Below are 21,489 nucleotides of genomic sequence, written 5' to 3'. Positions count from 1 at the left end.
TACGCTCACCCATAATTTTTCTTTGTCGGCTTCTGAAGATGGGATCATTTTTGAATCGTTGCCATATGTACTCACGCATGTATTCTTTATGCTTGGCTCTGTAGCTGGGGACGTAGTCGTATCTTAAATGTACATAATTCTTTCGAGCCATGCGGAATGGGGCATCTAATTTGTATCTTTTGTTGAGCCGATCCTTCCTCTCTGCCTGTTTAAGAATGTAAGTTTTTTTCAAGGTCTGCAGTTTTTTGGTCCTAAATGTTGGAGATTTTACATATCTGTCTTTTCCATATGAACTTTGTTTTAATTTTGTTTCTACATTCTGTCCCTGTTGCGCTTTAACCCTGTCCCTAATCTTTCTTCTCTTGGCTTTTGGTGCTTTTAATACATTTGGAACGGTTGGAGCTGTCTCCTCTAACATGTTTCCAACTTCCCTAAGCCAAGGAGGCATTTCCTTTTCATCAGAGGGACTCTCTGGTTTCAAAGCAGTTGGACTTACTTTTGTGGCTCCAGGTGAAATGTTCTGAAAGGCCAAATCCTGAAAAGGATTTGGCCTTTCAGAAGGGGCGTCATTCTCCCTGACAAAACCTACTGGCACAAACTCATAGGTGGCATTGGGGCCGCGGTTTCGAAAAAGCTTCAGCAGATGGTTGACCATGTCAGATAGGTTGCAGAAAGTCATCATTACTGCAGTTCCACTGGGGTGGGGCAGGCCTGCTGAATTTCTTGAGTGGGAATCAAAAACTCCAAACCGACCGCTTCTGTCCCTGAAAACTGCAATGCACTCTGGAGTCACCAAAAGGAAAGCATGGGTGACATTCTCCGAAAGACATTCCAGTTGCAGGGCAAGAGGCAAACCCAATTGTCGAGATCCTTGAGGGCTCACGCTACGAGCAAAAACATGACCTACCCTTAAACCAGTTGTGTGTACTGCATAGATGTTCCTGTCTGTCAGCACATGGTCAGGCATCTCTTCAAACGTCAAGTGATTGTCACGAAATGTTCCATCACTGATCAGTTGCTGTTTAACACCGACATAAAGTTGGTCTCCTTTTTCAATCACTCTGTCAAGCATCACTGTGTCAAACTGCAACCCCTCATTGTGGTAAGCTAAAAATGTGAGTGCCATGCATGTGCACTGGTGATTACGGGAAAATGCAGCATACCTCTTGTCGGCCTGGGAATGTGTAGCACTTACCAACAGGACAGGTGGACCGCTGATCCCGGGTTCCAGCGCAGAAGCCTGAAACATTAAAAAAAAAGAATAAAAATTATATTTAGCTATACAAATATTCACCTGATGACTACCTACCACCAATTAGGGTTGTAAACATGTATTTTCTAATTGAGTAATCAATTATTCTGGTGATAAATAGATTAATTGAAAGGTAATTTTGTTAAAGTAACATAATGGTAAATACTGTTATTACAGCAGTATTGGATCGGATTTCAATATAAATCCATATGTTCATATTTGTGCATCTCAAATTCACTTTTCTGTACTTTAGAAATTAGTCTGTAATAATATTAGCTCACTTCTTTAGCAAATCTGAAAAAACAAACATTTTGAAATTATATTTAATTTAATAAAAAAAGGAACAAAAAATAAAGCAGCACGCCCAGATGAAAATCTGGAAAAACACACAATTTTTAAATATATAAACTCACTTTGCACAGCCATTTGTAGCTTTTGTGCCCATGTTAGTGACATAATCCTTGGCACCTCCGTCATGCACAGAACCACAAATGCCAACTTTGTCCACAACACATTGCACTGTTCCACCCATTTGTTGTGACTGAGGTGGTAGGAAGGAGTTACCTGGCAGCTCCCATCCCGGACATGGTCCTCCAGTGGCACGGAAGAGGACTCGGCAGGGGCCTCGACGTCCGTCTGGGGGACCGTTCTCCGTGCCTGGCGACGAGCTGGGCTGGTGGTCTCTCTCGGCGCTCCCTCCATCTATAAATCAACAGAAGCTATCAACTTAGTGCAAAGTGAACATATACATTTCATTATCTTAAAAGTCTGTGATATATTTTCTGAAACGGTGTCACACCTGCCGCTCCACCGGATTCAGCTGGGAGGGATCAGAAATTGGACGACGCCTCGGACTCGCCTTCTAATCAAAAAATAGATGAAATTATATAATTGTTAAAACTAACTGTGGCACATGAAATTTAAATGATTTTTTTTTAAATTAAATAAAATACCTTCTTCCCCTTCGGAGAACATGTAGGTAGCGGAGCGTCAAGGCCAGACGCAGGAACGATCCGGTCCATCTCCTCCAGCAACGCTGGGCTGAACCACACAGGATTCGGGGGGATGGAAGAATCCAGCAGGTCTCCCTGTAAAATCAAAAAAATTGCTTAAAATAGATTCATTTGTACACTGAGGACACAACATGTTTTGCTTGGAGATGAAGAAAATCATACCTGTTGGTCAACCATCCTCCCAGTGGTGTGTGGACAGCCATCACCACCCTGGACCCCGCGCGATGCCTGTAAACAATAAAAAAGTATTTTCAGTGGAAGCAAGGTATATACTGTATACAGTATATACCTCATTTTTAACAAACTTTGATTTTACCTTTGTATTTCCTCAACAGAAATCATATTAGTGCTTAGTGTGGTATTTTCTCGAGCACAACCGAAATTGTCTGAAATTACACTTTTTATTCTCTTTTGGATATACTGTAATAACACATACCGGAGTTACAAAAATTTCAAGTTGGAAAATGTTTATTTTTTCACTGTGAAACTCACAAAGGGTTTCTACCTTAACTCCTGGAGTTTACCACGGCTGGAAACTGCTTACTAGCTGCTGGGGGAGTGGCTCTTCCTCAGCCCCTGGTGATCGACTCCTTACAGCTGTGCAGTGCCGCCATTCCTCTGCTTGGACCTCTGGGTACCTGCCTCTGACCCTACCATAACCTCATCTTACCTTTTATGCCTCCGATTATCTAAATTTGTAATAAAACTGCCATCAACATCGTTTTAATCTTCACTGTGCCTCAGATCAGAATCTGCAAGTTTCCCTCTTTCTCTTCTTCAGTTTAAAAAAAAGAGCAAACCTGCCTGCTGCACATTTATTAGTTACACAATTTTTCATATACAATGACCAGACTGTGAGTGTCTTTACTCCAAGTTTTTCCAGGACTCATTTATAGATTAACATATCAGTGTGCGCTTGTTATTTTGTCCATTTATTTTATATTTAGTCACATTTTTAAATTACTTACAATATCGCAATTACGTATACATTTCCATAAATTTTATATTGCTTATGGTTTCATTTGTATTAACTAATATTTACACCTTGGACGAACCATCTTATCAGCAAATAAGCAATTTCCCCTTGAACATCAATAAAGTATATTTGATTCTCCAAACTACATATTAAGTATGAAGTGTGTGTCACAGATTTCTGTCACACCAATCAATATCACTATCTCACTGTTTTTGCTGTTACTCTAGTCCCGCTTGTCACAGTTGCTCTTTTCACCATTACTTGCAATAGTGTCCCCCATTTCTTAGCAACAAAATACAGCCCATAATTATTGTTTGAAAATGAGATTTCAAATAAAGAGATGTCATGTTGCATTTCATATTTTACATTTGTAAGCTAATTCCCTTTCACATTCTCAAAATCGGTGGTTTTTGACATTTGCATGATCTTTTTTTTTTCTACAAAAAAGACTTAATTATTTTAGCGTAACTCCAGTTTGACTTGCCCTCAACACAATTAAAAAAACTCGTATATTGTTTATAATCTTTAAAGAAAAGCTGAAATCTAGACTCAGGTAGGCTGACACAAAACAGACATGTTAAAAAGTCAAATACACACATTCAAGGACTCTTAAAGAGTTAAACATACAAAATGTTGATTAAATCAACTAAGCATGTATCCAGTACCTTACGGCCACGAACCACAGTCCAGGCGAAAGGGTCCGAACGACGCGGAGCAGCCACCTCGCCAACCACAACCAGCCGGGGCAGGGGACGTCTCACCGGGGGGGGGGAAGCCGTCCCAAGGGGGGGAGGAGCCAACATCACAGGAGCAGGAGATTTCGGTGCACTTAACTCAAGTTGCGAGCAGACCGCCGCCTCAAGCAACTGAGCAAGGACCTCCATCCCAGGATGGTCGCTCAGGTGAACCTACAATTATAAACACATTTTATAAAATACAGAACGCCTAAATAACATTTTTACAATACAATTATAAAAATCAATTCAACTTACGCCATCCCTGCTCCACAAGGCCAGGCTGCTCAACGGGAAGTGTTCAGTGACAGGCAAGTACCGAACACCTAGACAGAAAAAAAGAAAATGTCATTCTTAATGTCAGTCACACTAACAATGTTCGTAATTTGAGATAAAGTAGATACGAATGGAAAAATAAATAATTTTTTCATACATCTGAACATAAAATGTTAATTTGCTGAAGTTTTAATCTAAACACAAATTGTGTACGTCACTTACTTCTCAGAGCAGCCACACGTTGAAACTCCTGCCGCAGCAGCTGTTGCACACTTACCTCCACGCAAAGGCGCGGTGGAAAGTCCACAACGACCACCTGTAAATTTTCATACAAATAAATGAACAAATTAACATAAGCCAAGTTTTCTGATATATTTGATCATGGATAAATGCAGTGGATATTATACTTACATTAGCAGAGAGTTTGCAGACGGTACGCAACAAAGCGTCAAACGCCGCTCCGGCCTCCACGAAGGTCCTGCTGGCGGTCAAGTTGTTACTTGGGGCCAGAAGACAGATCACCTCGGGGGGCCGAGGCAGAACTGCATCCAGCACCTCAAGCTTCAACTCTTCCGCAGAGGCACCGGGGGATGCAAGCACCCCTAAGGAGAAGTCGCCCTTTGGCATGGTAGAATACCCATCCACAATAGCACGCAGATGGGAATCACCAACCAAAAGAGCAAACTGAAAAATAAAAACAAACATTAAAGTTTGCTTATAGAATTTTATCATTCAAACCAAGATTTGTGTATGAGATCGACAAAAAAAATACCTTCTTCTCCAGAGCCTCGGCAGTTGGCAGAACCAACTTGCAGCTCCGTCTGGTCACCCGGGAGGCTGGCCACGTCTCCACCCGATGGCGACGCCCCGTCCCACGGCCTGTTTAGAGACGTGCAGTTATCAAGATTAGGCTTTCATGCCTTTTGAAAATTTAACAACCAAACAACAAAGATTTTATCTACATACGTGACCCAGGAGAGGTCGATGGCACACGGGGCTCCTCCTGACGCACCACGGGAGGCGACACCTGCAAAAGAATTATTTAAAAAATGTTTAGATTAACTACAAACATAACTGGATTGGGTTATTCAAAATAAATAATCCTGAACTTGTCATGAACATACCTGGTAGGGCGGGCTACCCTCCAGCAGTCGGGACATCTAGAGACATAAATAAAATGAGTAAAGCAAATGACTGTTATCATCCAACAATAAGTTACTAATATGTAAAATGACAGCCATACCTTCTTCGGCGGAGACCGAGTCGGGTTCCAAGCGCTGGGTGCGAGCGGTGGTGTCCCAGGCTGTAAACACAGAAACGATTATAATCATGCTTAAAGTCTAAACTACATTAAGAACTACTGCTAGACAAAAACAATTACTGCAATGTGTAATTGTTATACCTTGGCGTCGACCGGCACACTCTCCAGCTTCCTCCATCTCACCTTGGCAGCCTCGGAGCGTCGTCCTCTACGTGGCATCCTGTAACAGCAGAATAAAAAAAGAAGACACCTGGGGGGGAAAGCTGGTTATTTAAACAATATTTGTAGGAAGGTGTGTGTTTGTGAATGTGTGCAGCTGAATGTTACTATGTGCAAAAGAACTTGTCTGAATATGTAGATAAAATATGTGTCTGTAGGATTAAGAGGTATGAGTAATAAGTGAATTAATAAGATGGTGTGGTGATGCAGAGGTGAGATTCGCAGCAGGCAGCAGTGGAAAACTTCCAAATCACAAAGTCTCGCACAAGAGAAAAGCTGTAATTAAAAGAAAAATAAATTCCAATTAAAAAAGGACCGTAAAAATATATATATACATTTTTTAAAATAGGTTAATATTTTTTTTCTTAAATACAAGGATGAAGTTCAAACTGTTCTGAGGCTTCTAAACAAGACCAATATATTTTACCAACTGGTGCAAACATCAGTACATTTTACAACTTGGTCAAAAATATAATTAAAAAAACAGAGATGTCACATATGAAGATACGAACAAAATTACGAGACTTAAAAACATTGCAGCACTTTATTATTTAGCTTACTGTGGGTCTAAAACATTTATCTTCTCCTATCCACCTTATTCCCACTGAGGAAACGATTATGGGTCTTACTTACGGCTCCCACCGGAAGTAGCTTTATTTCATTGTAATTTGTAGGGTTTTTAGCTAATCTATATTCATGATAGACGTTACATATCTTTTTTCGGTTATTGTATGACATTTGACAAAACTTGTTTACGGACACACCGTCTGCTATCAAACAGCTGCTCAGTACAGAGGAGCGAGAGGAACACAGCGTTAAGTTTTGTAAAGGAATGACCGTGAATTAGCAGCGCTGCTAGCAGCTAGTTTCTCTGAAGAGCGGACAGTAATAAAGAAGAGAAATCAGGGTAATTCTGAGCTGCAGGTTTGTACCGACAGTATAAAACAGCAGAAATAGATAATATTAGCTTGGTGTGATGTGAATTAATTTTTTATTTGAATTTTAAAAAATAATAGTTCATGAAGTGAATCCAGCCAGTGTGTTTTATCACTGTGTATGGGCCAGTAATACATTTGTATAAGACAAAATAGAATATCTGACTTTATGCAGTAAATCAGAACCAGAACCTCGATGTTCTCCGTTGCTGACTGACGCAGCAAATCCGCGGAGAAATGACTGCAGCTGCCGCGCTTCAGACCGAAATAGAGATAATCTCCCCCCATTGGACCGATATTTTATAACCTAAAAGCTCCGACGAAAGCCGTTTAGCGAGTTGCTAACATGTAAACAAACTGCGGTTCCAGTATACGGCGGAAGTCGCCCCCATAAATCACGCAAAGCCTCGAAATAAGGTGGCTAAATCCAGAAAAATCTTGTTCCATCAAGCTAGCAAGTACGCTAACAGAGCCACGACAAAATATTCTACAGCAAACTTTTAAAATCAACCATCTTTCTCAAGGAACTCTTTACATCTAACAATTGTAAGCAGTTATAATAATAGTGTAATCAAATAAAAAAATGTAAATACTATATTTTATGGATAGAGCATAAACACGTCTTACCTTGACCGAAGCAGACTCGGAAGCCGAAAGTTCCAGAAAGTTCCACGGGCTTCGGAATATGTGTCAACCAATCAGAGATTGACATTTTACAGCGTGTATGACGTATCTTCCAGCTGACCAGTCAGCTTCGCAAAACAACAATTTTAAAAGACGCAACCAAATAACATTTTTTAACATATGGTTACAGTCAACACAGCTGGCTGCCAGCTTTTGCACCTTACGTCACAGGCATAGATACAAGATGTTATGTGTCAACCAATCAGAGACTGACATTTTCTAGGGTGTATGACATATGCTTCTGCTGACCAGTCAGCTTCACAAAAAATAAAAAAATAATAAAAAATAAAGTATTTTAAAAGACGGAACCTAAAAATAACTTGTTTAACCATAAGGAGCCTTTCATCACAGCTGAGAATTTTTTTTATAACATTCTTATCATAGGGAATAGGCTGATGGAAATGCACAGGCAGTACAGTAACCTCAGAGAAACAAATAGCTTAAATGTTTATTTTTTAGAATAGGCTAATGGTAGTGCATTTATGGGGTACAGGGAAATGCTAATGTCTGTGCTGTGCTAACCTAAGAGAAAAAGATAATACAGGCTAATGTTATTGCACCGCCAAAGGCGGTGTACTAGTGGGGGGCAGTGAAATGCTAATGTTTGTGCTAAAGTTAATGCACTGTCTTGCTGCGCAAGACAGTGCCCTAACCTGAGAGAAAAAGATTATGCAGAATAATATTATTGCACCGCCTACGGCGGTGCACTAACCTGAGTGGCATATTGAGGCTTTTATTTTGAAATTTCCAGTAAGTTTCATATTAAATGCCCACAATATTCCAATGTGTAACAGTGCTTTGGATAAAATAGTCACATAAAGCCAAAAAGAGCCATTACATTATGTAAAAATTGTCAAGGCTTTTATTTTGGAATTTTCAGTATGCTTCATTTTAAAGGGCCAAACTAATCCCATTTATAACAGTGATTCGATAAAATCAGTTATATAATGCTCAACAGAACAATAATCTCATGTAAAAAATTGTCAAGGCTTTTATTTTGAAATTTTCATTAAGCTTAATTTTAAATTGCCACACTAATCCCATGTGTAACAATGGTTGGATAAAATCAGTTATAAAAAGCCCAAAACACAAGTAGTTCTAAAGGCCAGCTCAGTCCTCCTCTGTAGTAACTGACAGTTCCACCATGTTTGTAGTTCTGACATTCAGCTCAGACCTCTTTTGTAGGCACTGAGTGTCCGCCATCTTGTAGTTCTAACCTTCAGTCATTGTAGTTCTAAACAGCAGCTCAGTTGTCGTGTGAGTGAGACAGAGAGGGAGAGACAGAATTCTAACTGTTTGAAGCAGTTAGTTTTTCTGATCAAAGCAGGCTGAACATATCTTTCCCTACATGCTGTCAATAGCATGTGGGATATCATTAGAATGTTGTCTGTAATTGACTTACTCCACTCAGTATATTAAACATGGCTAATAAGTAAGAAAATAGCTAATAGCTTATTTAAGGTAAAAGGCTAATGCTAATGAACTGCCTTGCTGTGCAAGGCAGTTCCCTAACCTGAGAGAAAAATATAATGCATGCTAATATTATTGCACCGCCTACGGCGGTGCATTAACCTGAGGGGGATATTGAGGCTTTTATTTTGAAAAAAAACATAAGCTTCATATTAAATGATCACACTAATTAAAATGTCTAACAGTGTTTGGGTTAAATCCGTTATTTACTGGCCAAAACAGCCAGTAGCTCTAAATGGCAGCTCAGCCCTCTGTTTTAACTGAGTGTTGATTAGAACTACAGTGATGCGTATTTGTAGTCCTAACCAGCAGCCAATCCCCTCCTGTGTTCCATTGCTATGGTTATCAATCCTCTGCTAACTGTCATGTGTGTGTGTGAGAGAAAGGTGGAGAAAAAATTCTATCTTTGTGAGACACCCCATTGGTTTATATGGAAAAAGCAGTCCGAACAACTCCTTGCCGTTCAGGAACCGAGAGACGTATTGGAAAACCGTTTGAAGCATATGAGAGGGCTATTTGTCGTCTCCCATAGTACCGCGATTCATATTTGTAGCTCACTCACAGTAATTGCAGTGATGAGACAAAAATGGTGTATGCAGAGCACAGAAATTTTTCAGAAATACATGGAAGTGAATCTGGGAGAGCGTCAGTTATCCTGGCGCATGATTTCGCTCTGAAGCACCTTGACAGAAAACCGTAAGCCCTAGAGAAATTTCGAAAACATTTTACCGGAGCAGGCATGCGTATCGATGTCATGACCGAGTTTGATACCAATTGGGCGATATTTGTGGGTGTGAGGGCGATTTCAAAATCATTTTGGGGTCAAAAATTCTCTTCATTTCTCACTCTAAAAAAGCGGCAGTTGGTGTCAGTTAGGCTCTGCGTTTCGGCAGTTGGAAATTTGGCTCGTTTGACGCTTTTTACGTCGCCATCGTAAGTCCGATTCCTTATAAAAATAATAGCTCCCTTCTCGGCATCGAGCCGCACGTTTTGATACCACTTTTGTGGGGGTTCACGCAGCGGTACGAGCCGCATTAACGGTGATGGAAGAAAAATAAATAAAGATATAAAGAGACATTCTATTGGGTGTAGAATAATAGGTGCCTGCCATGCAATGCATGGAGGCAGTACTGACTTGCTTCGCAAGTCAGTACTGCTCTCCTTATGCATTGCTATGGGCAGGCCCCAATAATACTTAAAGAGACGCTTCTCTCCGACAATAGTAATAGGTTCCTGCCATTGCTTTGCATGGCAGGCCCCAATAAAGAAACTTTTCTTGGGAGAATAGCAATAGGTTCCTGCCATTGCTTTGCATGGCAGGCCCCAATAAAGTTGAATTCTATTCTATTCTATTCTATTCTACTTTGGCTCACCAATTCCTCAGTTTTTGACCTTTCTTTTTTTTTCTCGTGTGTCCTGCTTCGTCATTCTAGACATACCGTTATGCATAGGCGTAGGAACCGGGGCTGACGTGTCCCCTCCAATATTGGAGACAGCCGCTTTCGTCCCACCCAATGATTTCACCGCAGTTGCGAAGAATTTTGAAATTTTTCTCTCGCGTGCTTTTATTTTGAAGGTGCACCACAGCGCCTTTAGCATAGCTGAAATCTAAATATATTATTAGTTCTAATTATTAATTAGTCCTAAATCTTTTTGGTTAAGCAGTTTTAATTCTGGAATACTCACGTGTCCAAAATTTTACTACTAGCTTTGTCTAAATGTTAGCTACTCTAGCCCCAATGTTTTATTTCAGCAGAATGAGACTGAAACAGCAGCAAAATGAGCCTTTTTGTTATTTAAAGTGAGCAATGGCTACACAACACCTGATCATACTCGACCACTTAACATGTATATTATATTATATTATATTATATTATATTATATTATATTATATTATATTATATTATATTATATTATATTATATTAACAGTGTCAGTATGTGAGGTGTTGCTAATAAAAGCTTGCCAAATCCTTCTCAAACTTTATTGAAGCTACTTTTTCAAAATAATATTTCAAGTTCTGATCTCTGTCTCCTTTTTGTTCTTTTGAAATGCTGAAAGATAAGTTAATAAACAGACACGTTGTTGTAACCTGGTGCATTTTGATTTTTCTTTCTTTAGGTTGGCAGTCAGTCAAGAGAAGAAAAGGAAGTTTTACTGTTCAGAACGGATGAGTCGGGTCGGGCCTGGCCCGTGAAAGGTCCGTCTGGACCCCAGGAGCCTCATGGCGGACGCCGGAAGAAGAAAGCGGTAAAGATGATGTGTTATGGATGTAGAATAGTGGGGAAATGTAACATTGTGATCTTAATATAACCAGGCAGGAGAAATGCAGATTGGGGATAGAAGTATCACTTCATGTTTTTCTAGGTTTGTTAAATGGTGAAAAGACAGCAGCAAATCCATTTGACTCTAAATTATATGTAAAATAAGCAGTAATGTCCATATTATGTTTTTCCCAGTTAGTTTCTCGATATCTCTACATTAGGCAGTCTGTAATTTTGTATCCATAGTCAAGTCAAGTTTATTTGTATTGCACAGTTCAGCAATAAGGCAGTTCAAATTTGCTTTACATAACAAAAACATAAATCAAATAACAAACAGAAAAAGAACTATCATATTACAGTGACAGAACAAAGAGAAGTGATGAAAAGGTAATGAAAAGTTGTAATTCAGACCACAGTTAATTTATTTTCCAGATATTATGAATCAAAAGCAACTCCAAACAGGTGGGTTTTAAGCTTTGCTTTAAAGGAACTCAGTGTTTCGGCTATTTTTGCAGTTTTCTAGACGTTTGTTCCATATTTGTGGTGGGTAGAAGCTGAATGCTGCTTCTCCATGTTTGGTTCTGGTTCTGGGGATGCAGAGCAGACCAGAGCCAGAAGACCTGAGTGGTCTGGAAGATTGATACAGCAGATTTTGAATGTATTTTGGTGCTAAGCCGTTCAGTGATTTATAAACTAACAAAACTATTTTAAAATCCATTCTCTGAGCTACTGGTTTTAGTGAGAATGTGAGCATCAGCATTCTGGATCAGTGGCAGCAAACTAATTGGTATTTTTGCCAGACCTGTAAAGACGCTGTTGCAGTAATTGAGTCAACTAAATATAAACACATAAATACATTTATCTAGATCTTTCTGGGATATTAGTCCTTTAATCTTAGAAATGTTCTTCAGGAGATAGAAGGCCGACATTATAATTATCTTTATGTCACTGAAGGTTCAGGTCTGAGTCCATCTTCACTATGACTACACTTTGAATCCGATAACTCTTGATCATTCCTCTTTAGGTTTAAAGATGATAACTTCAGTTTTCTTTCTGTTCAGCTGGAGCAAGTTCTTGCACATCCAGACATTTATATGTCTGGACATTTATATATTTTATATGTTCTAAGCATCTGTTCAGAACTTGGATGGGTTCTGAGTCACCTGGTGACATCGTAATGTAGATGTGTGTATCATCTACGTAGTTATCATAGTTAATCTTATGTCTTGTTATAAACTGAGCTAATGGGAGCATGTAGATATTAAATAGGAGGGGTCCCAGGTTTGAACCTTGGTGTACCTCAAATGTGACTTCTGTCCATTATGATGACAAGTTGCCTATTGATACAAAGAAGTCCCTGTTCTTTAGGTAAGATTCGGACCAGTCAGTACTGTACCACAAAGTCCGACCCATCTGATATACTTTAATCAAAAACCTTGTTATTTTCATAAGAAGAATTGGTCTTTTGTTTTATTTCCAGTATTTTACCCCTCATCACAATTCTCTTCTTTGTCTCTATTCCAACCTCTTGCTCAGATTGAGACCCATGTTGATGGGGAGCGTGTTCGCTACTTCCAGGATGACGACAGCATCGGACTGCAGGAGATGGTGAGGAGGGAGAAGATGAGCTCTGCACAAGATCAACATGCCCTTTATTCGCGTATGGCAGCAAAGGTAAGAAAATCTTTGAACGAATCCCTTTTTGATTGATAAGAATCAAGTTAGAATAAATGACGTTTGGTTTTAGACTTAAAGATATAACCTCATTTTTGCACAATTCATTTATGTAGCTGTAAATAAAAACTGCTGTGATTAATCTGAATTCAGGGTTTAGTTTTTCAGGTCTTTAAAAAGAATTATGAGAATGTAAATCTTATTGGGCAGTTTGAATCATTAAAAAAAAATATTGTAATGCTAAAAGAACCAGTAGAATACATACAGTTATGTTTATTTTATTGTAGATAAGTTAAAAATAAATATCATAGAGAGTTTTTATCAGCCTGGAGCTATCAGTGTGTATTCTTGTCATTTTCTTGCCTCTAACCATGCTGCTTTAAAGATGCGTTTTCCTGAGGGGTCCCTGTAGTTTCTTTTACATGTCTTGAGACTTGAGGATTGATGTGTACTGAACCTAATATGTACAGTCAAAAGAAATACACCCTGCTTTCCTGAAATGTAAGAGGAAAATAATAATCAGGTTGCTGTTTATCAAATTATCTTCATTATTGAAGAACAAGTGTGACTGGGTGTTTTGACAGTTTGCTGCTCTGAAGCATACTAACAGATTTGTGCTAAGACAAAAAGACCAACTTGAGAGAAGCAATTATTGTAGCCCCTCAATCTTGAAAGGTTTGTAAGGCCATTGTAATGCCTAATCATTAGAAATCCATCAATCTTAAAAACGTCAAAGAATAACATATTACCTTATATAACGTAACCTTTTTCCCAGTGTGGAATGTCCCTGCAAATTTACTCCAACGTCAGACTGGTATAAAAGAAAATGCAAAGAAAAGACAGCTCCATCTCACACTCTACCAGCCTTAGTTAGAATGTTAAATATTAATGTCATCGACAGTAAAATGTAAAAAAAAAACTGAGCATGTATTGCTTGTTTGGAAAGTTACAGTGCAACTCTTATACATAGTGGTGGAGAGGTGATGATAAAACATTTTTCTGTTGCCTCAGAAACAAATTCTTTCAGTCATTAGTGAATCATGAACTAATATATTGACTGGAGTCTTTCTTAGTTGCATGTGGCAGTATCTGTCTGACAACTGAATCTTGATTGAAATAATCACCAACAGGGCAATGCTCTCAAACACAGCAGTAAATCTACAAAAGAATAACTGAAAAGAACAAAAATCACAGATGGGATGATTGAAATAAAAGCCAGTTTTTAAATTTCTTATTAAGAAAACAAAGCCAGAAAAAACAAAACAAACAAACAAATAAAAAAACTATTAAAATCGGAAATTGAATTTGGTATGAAAAAAATCTAAGATTTTGTTTTTAAACCATAGAACCCAGGGCTACTACAAACTATTGAATTTTGGGGTGCACTTACAATTTCCAATTACTCTTTACATGCTTACTTAATGCAGTTGTTTGTGTTATTTAGTACTGTTGAACAGTTCAGCTTAGGTACTATTTAGTTGTCTGTTCATATAAAGCTTTCTATTCTGTCATACCAGCCAGGGAAACATCCATAATGCACATTCAGCTTTTGTTGTGCCACATATCAGGTTTTATGGGGTTTTTATTTCTCTCTATTGCTGCCTGTGATGTTGTTTGACTCTCACTCTCATCCACTAAGTCTTAAAACACACATCCAGGAGTAGATGTATACTGGCTGTTTGTGTGTGTATTTATGGGAGTCTGTCAGCAGTTTGACAGATTAAACCTCTTTATAATCTAAGTCACATCCTTCCTGTTTCTTCTGTTTGAAACATGCTTACTTTCTCCCTCTGCTCAGTTTGAAAATGGCTACAAATTGTATGACAAAGTGAAATTTTCAGTAAAGATTTGGATGGGTAAGTTGTCATAGTATTAAAAACTGCACTTAATCTCTGTCCTAGTTTTTTCTCCATTCACTCACATGTAGCACATTAACACACACTCCTTTTTCTATTCAGCCACACATTCACACGTATTAGTGAAAAGGCATTCTGCACCTATAAAGGTTGACTAAAAATAAATCTACAGTTACCATGGCAGGGCTGCTATAAATACTGTTACTAATCATAACTATAGATTGATGAGTTCAGGGAGAGAAAACTGGATTTCTAACATCACCGGACGCTCTTATTTCTCCAGGCTTCTTTTCTACTATTAATCATCTCATCCTTTATTCCTTTGTTCAAATGGTTTTGTTTTGTCAATCAGTGTTTGTTCTAACATTCTTAGTCATTTATCAGTGTTACAAAAGAAATTTCTTTGTTTTTCTTTGACCTATGTAAATTAATGTCCTATTTAAATGTATTTGTGTGTCTGCTGAGCCAACTATATATCTTCAAACCAACTCACCTCAGTGTTGTTAACATTTCTTTGGGAAAGAAAAAGCAGATTTCCCGAAATTCAATTTACATTTGTATGACTTTTTTAAAAAGTAGGTGAACTTAATATTAAATTCATTGTGAATTTTTAACTTGAACTTATTCACATTTTGTTTTTTATGCATTACAAGAAATATTATTTAGCACTTTTTCATTCATCTTACCTATTATAAATGGAGCGACAACTGCGGTTAGATACATTATGTTCTTTGCTAGTTTTCTATCACTTATCTTTTTTTTACCTCAAGATATGAATAATGTTTCCAACAAATTTCTTCTATTTATTTTTTTGACCTTGATAAAAAAAAAAAAGTTAACCAGTTGTGGTACAGTGTGTTTACTCACCAGAAAAGAGTCAGATTTTTGAGTTTCAGTACAGCTGGTCACTAGTCGGGGCTGGTCGAGCTGAAATTTCACTGATCCAGATCACCAGACAGTTTCTATGTATATCTCTGATTTTGTTCAGCACATCAAATTGCAAAGCTCGTCATCATGTCAATATGTGTAGCATAACATTGACAAAGGAATGCTTGGATACAATTTTGTTGAGGCTAAGAGATTAAAAAAAATTCAGACAAACAAGATTATCAGTGTTGTGAATGATAACGTCCCCTATTGTCATGCTGCAGCTGTGGGGCTGTTGGCTGCAAATTCATTCCTCCACTCTACCTTTTAGCATTTTCTTGAGGTTTTTTAATTGCTGCTTCCATTTTCCCTCTGTTTTCCTTGCTTCTGATATTATTGTGCCCTGTGTTATTTGTTGCTTCTCCATTCCCTTTTAATTTGTTTTTCCACCAACTGCTCTCCTTCCCTTATGATTGTTTTCTTGTGCTTGTCCATCTTTCAGCACAATTGTAGCCAGATTGCTTGTAATGGTGCGTCCCATGTGCTCTGTGTTGGAAGGCTGGAGTTATATGGAGAGCTACGCAAGACCAAACAAAGCAGCCACTGAATGAAAAAAAAAGGTTGCTTGTTTTGGTCTCAGATTAAAAGGAAGAAAACACGTTGACAATTATTTTCCCTACTTTATTGATCCCCTCATTTTCTGTTATGGCATTGGCATTGTTCAATAATGAATGTACCTGGATCCATTTTTGTCTAATGTTCCATTATTAGGAAATTATTACTTATTTTGCATTTTTCCATCCATTTATGATTAACAATAAAATATTTTTTGATGCATGCTTTTCTTCTTTTAATTTTCACAGGACTAAAATATTATAATGTGAATATATACCTGCTGTAGTGGATTCAGTGTTCCTGTGTACATAGAGGATTAACCTTTTCACATATATACAGTCTGGAAATGGATAAGGTTGTATTTAAATATTTTAATTCCTGGAAAAATATAGAAAAAGAAAAAAGACTTACTATAAATGTCCACCCTTCCTTCCTTGCTTTCTTGCTATTTTTCATTCTTTCTTGCTTGCTTGTCAATTTATATCTGTTCTATATATTTAGGGTGGTTGTTCTACTGAAAAATGAACTGAACTTAGGGTTCTTATGCAGTCTGAAAAAGTGTGAAATTGGATTTGGCTTTCTTACAAATTTCAAAGTGTGGAAAAGGATACAACTGTGGAAGAAGTTTATATTACCAGAATTCTGTTCCTTTATAAAAATGTTGTTTATTACCTTCATGTTTTTCCTTCCTTTCCTCTTTCTTTTTTTTCTCTTTGAAAGTTCTTTTAAAATCTTATTCATACCAGATAAACAAATGTATTTTTCTTTACACCTAGCTGTTAAATTCACATGTACTGTATTTCAATTGGACAGGAAATATGTGTGTTGTTGCTGACTACTGTAAATGAAACATTTAAATGAAACATTTAAGTGAAGGCTCGCGGGCTTTTTGTTGTAGAAAGGTATCTATTTCTTATGCTATTCTGCAAGCATGAAAGTCTGTGTAAAGGCATTTCTATAGAAATTGTAGTAATATGGTATGTTATTAAACAATGCCGTTTGGGTGTATTCTTAGTTATGCTCAGTATGTCACGTGCGCACACAGACATACATTCCCACCTACACTGTCACTAAACTAATCCAGTTTTTAACTCTCACACACACTCTCTCCTACACAGAGAGTCACACACACTCTTCACTACAGCTATGCACTCACACATTCACATGCACACCCCTTCCAACCTGTTGCCTGGTTACCATAGTGACAAGACTTAAGTGCTACACTGCATCCCGCTTCGCAACATTGGCTCTATGAGACTCATTTTAAAACAATGCTCTTTTAGTGCTATTTTTACTGTATCCTTGCCTGGTAATACAATGGCTTTCTTTTCCGTTCAGATATGTTACAGGCAGTAAATTAACTAAATTTATTGCAACAAAAAAATTCTTAATAGAAAAATAATACAACAATTCAGCTGATAAATCATCACTTTATTTAGTTTTTTAAAAATGAACTTTAGTTTTTTTCCCCTGTTCTTCTCTGTCCAGATGATGGGAAAGACAGACGGCGACAACTACACACTGGACGACATGTTTGTGTCGAGCGCTGCACAGCGGGAGGGCGAGGGAAAGGACGAGGACAGGATGAGGAACAGAGCTATTGGGGAGAGCAGACGGCTGGCTGTGTCCATGGAAAAATGTCCTCACTGTTTCAGCAGCCAAGAGCTCCCAAAGCATCTTATTGTGGCCATAGGGAGCAAGGTAAGACATGGTTGCCTGTATGTATACAGGACTGAGGAAAGAAACATTCTTTGTTTAAAATTTTTTTTCTGTTAGAAATTAAAATTTGAGAAGACTTGCATGCTTTTCTGTTCACCCCAATTAATCCTATTGCCTCTAAATTAAATCCAGTCCAATGAATGGCAAAAGTAACCTAGTTATCAAGTAGAGTCTGTGTGGAGGACATTTAATTTATGACTGCCAGCGCAATCCCTTAGCATGAAACATGGGAGTGACAGCATCATGCTGTGGGACTGCTGATCTTCAGCATGGACGAGCAAGCTGGATAGAGCTGATATGAAGATGAATGGAGCTAAATACAGAGCGATACTTGAAGAAAAGTCTGAGATGGTCCAATCAAAGCCCACACCTAAATTTGGGTTCAGTATGACCAAAAGTAACTAATTTTAGTAAATAAGATTGAGAATTTTGCAATAGGGCTACATGATATCAGAAAAACATATATAATAATGATACTATTTCTAAAAATTGCAAATGGGTCAAAATTCAAATACAGTATTTACACTCTTAAGAACAATACAACTTGTCAAAAGCATTCTCAGTTGTTACCAAAATATTTTTTTTCTCTAATTATTATCCAGTTAGTTTCAAATACGTGTTTGATTTGTCATCCAGCACTCTCACTCACTAATCACACACTCGTCGTCTTTAATGCAGGTGTACCTGAGCCTGCCTGCAGGAGTGTCAATGACGGAAGGCCACTGTCTCATCTGTCCTCTTCAGCATCACACCTGTGCCACCGGATTGGATGAGGATGTCTGGTCAGAAATGCAGGTTTGGCATTTAAAGGTCCAATCCAACCTACTCAAGTCAGAGTAGTAACTTTCATTTGGCGTCTGCTCTGCCGCTTGACGCTTGTGGTGTTTTGTTGCTAGGCCTCATCTCCCCTCCTTTTGCACATTTGTGTTTGTCTATGTTTTTGCACCTCAACATTTCCATATGCACTCATACAACACATCCAAGCATTTGCATTACGCCCCTTATACTGACATCCACAATCCATTGTTGTTTTTTTTTTGTTAATAAATATTCCTTTTTATGCACTTTAAGCACTGCATGGTCTCCCCTTTTGTTATGACTTTGAGCCAGTCGTAATGTGGTTCTTTATCCTAAAAATCTAAGTTTATCTGTCCACAGCTGTTCCGGCGTGCTTTGGTGCGAATGTTTGAGTCCCAAGAGCTTGACTGTGTGTTTATGGAAACATACATGAACCTTCGCAGAAAACAACACATGGTCCTAGAGTGCATCCCACTGCCCAGAGAGCTGGGCGACATGGCACCCATATACTTTAAGGTTTGTGTAAGATATGTCTTAAGTTTTCTAAGCCTCTCTAATGTGTTTTTCAGGTGTGATATTGTTGTTATTTTTGGTGTTTTCCAGAAAGCTATCATGGAGTGTGATGAGGAGTGGGCTATGAACAAGAAGCTCGTTGACCTCTCTTCAAAAGACATCCGGAGAGCTGTATGTCATTTCCCCTTTGATTTCTTGTCCTCTTTTATCTTTATTCCCCTCCCTTTCTGTTCAGATCTGACCAAGTTTTTCTCATCTGTATTTTTTTTCCACTTTTTTTTTTTTTTTTTTGGTCTTTCTAGGTCCCTCGGGGTCTGCCATACTTTGCTGTAGATTTTGGATTGCAAGGAGGATTTGCTCATGTCATTGAAAATGAACAGAAGTTTCCTCATTACTTTGGCAAGGTTGGTTGTATAAATGTTGCTAAACATCATTTATATTGTCACATAATCTTTAGTTTATTTTTATTTATCCCAGGTATTGTCAAGTCTGTTTGAGTTTGTCATGTTAGTATAGATACGAGATAAAACAAACAAAACAGGAGTGTGTTAGTCAAGCAAGTGTTCTTGTGAAGTAGTAACAGTTAATTGCCAAAAAAGGTATTCAGCCTTTTTTGATGTTTTACTCTTTTATTGCTTTACAAATCAGTCATAATCAACAAAATTCAGCTTTTTTGTCAAAAAATATTTTTTAATGTCAAAGTGAAATCGTATTTTTTACAAAATAATGATAGCTAAATAAAAATATATAACATAGAATAAGTGATTGCATAAATAGTCACACCATTGAATCAGTATTTAGCAGATGCACCTTAAACAGTACAGAGTCTGTGTGGATAAGTCTTGTGTGGTTAAGTCTCAATGAGGCCGCACATCTGGACTCTGCAATTTTACTTCATTTGTCCTTGCAAAACTGTTCAAACTTCTTCAGGTTGCCTGGAGATTGGCTGTGGATTGTCCTTTTCAAGTCCACCCACAAATTCTATGAGACTGAGATCTTGGCTTTGACAGAACATCCACCTTGTAGCTTTCCTGCTACAAGGTGAAAAATAAATGTAGCTTTCTTGCAGATGGAAACACATTGTATGCCAGGATTTCCTGATATTTTGCTGCATTTATTTAATCTTTACCTATCAATATCCTGCCACCACCATTCTTGACTGTGGGGATGGTGTGTTTGTGATGATGTGCAGCCTTTGGTATCCACCAAACAGCATATTGTCTGATGGCCTAAAAACTCAATTTTGGTTTCATCAGACCAAAGAACCTTCTTACACTTGACCATGGAGTCCCTCAAACTCTAGCCAAGATTTTATATATATTTTTTCCAACAGTGGCTTTTTCATTGCCACTCTGAACCTGGCAACAGTTGTTGTCTGCAGTCTCTCCCATCTCGCTGAAACTTGTAAACTCCTTCAGCGTAGTCAGAAGTGTCATGGTGTCTCTCTCATTAGTCTGCTTACATGGCCACTCAGTTTGTTAGGATGTTAGAGCACCCTAATCTAGACAGAATTGCCCATGTGCCATATTACTAATTCATGATGGATTTAACTGAACTCCTGGAGTACTTCCTGTCTCCTTGAAGTAGAAGTTGCATGACAAGACATGTACTCCACTTTTCAAAATGAGATTGGCAAGAGAGCCTGACAGTCAAAAATGGTAGATGGTAATTTTTTAGTGTTAATTCTTATGAGTCCAGAAAGACTCATTGTAGAGCATTACTATGATGTAAGAAAAAATGTACACACCTTAATAAACTAGAAGTTAAAATTAGCTGTTAGATTATGCAACTGCAAAAAACAATTTATTCTTAAACTTTTTGCACATCTTTACAGAGGGGGGAATGGTTGTAGTTATAATTGAATCTAAGGTTTTCTTTCTCACAAGGTCAGATTTGATGCAATCAAAAATCATAAATTACTTAGTTGAAATTATAACAAGTGAATTTAACAGTTGTTTTTTGGCTAAGATTGAAACGCTCTGTATATTTCTGGAAAGGAGTCAGAACTGTTTATCTCAGAAAGTGCCTTGATGTAACATTTGTTTTGAATTTGCCACTGTATAGATGAATTACATTGAATTGAACTAAATTGAATGAAATCTAAAAGCACTGACCTCTCTTTCCATTATAGGAAGTTGTTGGAGGGATGATGGACTTGGAGCCACGACGCTGGAGGAAGCTTATCAGAGAAAATTTTGATGATCAGAGAAAAAAAGTCCTGCAGTTTGCACAGTGGTGGAAACCATATGACTGTACCAAGACTGAGGTCTAGCTGCAGCACACAGCTTTACCTGGATGTTAGGAATTTAATTGTGTAATGTAATCCACTTTTACTCAAATAAAAGAAAATCAAATGACTTTAAA

The 21,489-nt window shown here is 38.0% G+C and overlaps 2 protein-coding genes across 2 annotated transcripts in view; one reads left to right on the top strand and one right to left on the bottom strand.

The window, feature by feature from the left end:
- The window catches only part of cwf19l2 (CWF19 like 2, cell cycle control (S. pombe)), a 57,968-nt gene extending 36,479 nt beyond the window's left edge, over positions 1-21,489 (top strand). Inside the window, exons 12-19 of the mRNA XM_023351443.1 lie at positions 10,941-11,069; positions 12,620-12,757; positions 17,584-17,796; positions 18,493-18,609; positions 18,973-19,128; positions 19,216-19,296; positions 19,428-19,529; positions 21,257-21,489. Of these exons, the coding sequence (XP_023207211.1) occupies positions 10,941-11,069; positions 12,620-12,757; positions 17,584-17,796; positions 18,493-18,609; positions 18,973-19,128; positions 19,216-19,296; positions 19,428-19,529; positions 21,257-21,397 (1,077 nt within the window). The 3' untranslated portion in view covers positions 21,398-21,489. The remainder of the gene's footprint in view (positions 1-10,940; positions 11,070-12,619; positions 12,758-17,583; positions 17,797-18,492; positions 18,610-18,972; positions 19,129-19,215; positions 19,297-19,427; positions 19,530-21,256) is intronic.
- Positions 4,462-5,764, bottom strand: LOC111605775. The gene is made up of 7 exons (XM_023351444.1): positions 5,696-5,764; positions 5,495-5,554; positions 5,376-5,411; positions 5,218-5,278; positions 5,024-5,130; positions 4,663-4,935; positions 4,462-4,567 (listed from the first exon to the last, which is right to left on the bottom strand). Exons 1-7 carry the CDS (start codon positions 5,729-5,731, stop codon positions 4,466-4,468), a joined length of 675 nt encoding a protein of 224 aa, XP_023207212.1. The 5' UTR covers positions 5,732-5,764; the 3' UTR covers positions 4,462-4,465.

This window comes from Xiphophorus maculatus, chromosome 18 (assembly GCF_002775205.1).
Source record: "Xiphophorus maculatus strain JP 163 A chromosome 18, X_maculatus-5.0-male, whole genome shotgun sequence".
Lineage (NCBI taxonomy): Eukaryota > Metazoa > Chordata > Actinopteri > Cyprinodontiformes > Poeciliidae > Xiphophorus > Xiphophorus maculatus.
Note: the sequence above shows the minus strand (reverse complement) of the source record. Positions and strands in the feature narration are given on the sequence as shown.

Coding starts and splice junctions, on each gene's coding strand:
- LOC111605775 (XM_023351444.1), bottom strand. CDS start 5,731: ATGCCACGTAGAGGACGACGCTCCGAGGCTGCCAAG. Junction 5,279..5,375: donor AGGGTAGCCCGCCCTACCAG/GTATGTTCATGA, acceptor ATTCTTTTGCAG/GTGTCGCCTCCCGTGGTGCG. Junction 4,568..4,662: donor TCTGCAAACTCTCTGCTAAT/GTAAGTATAATA, acceptor GAAAATTTACAG/GTGGTCGTTGTGGACTTTCC.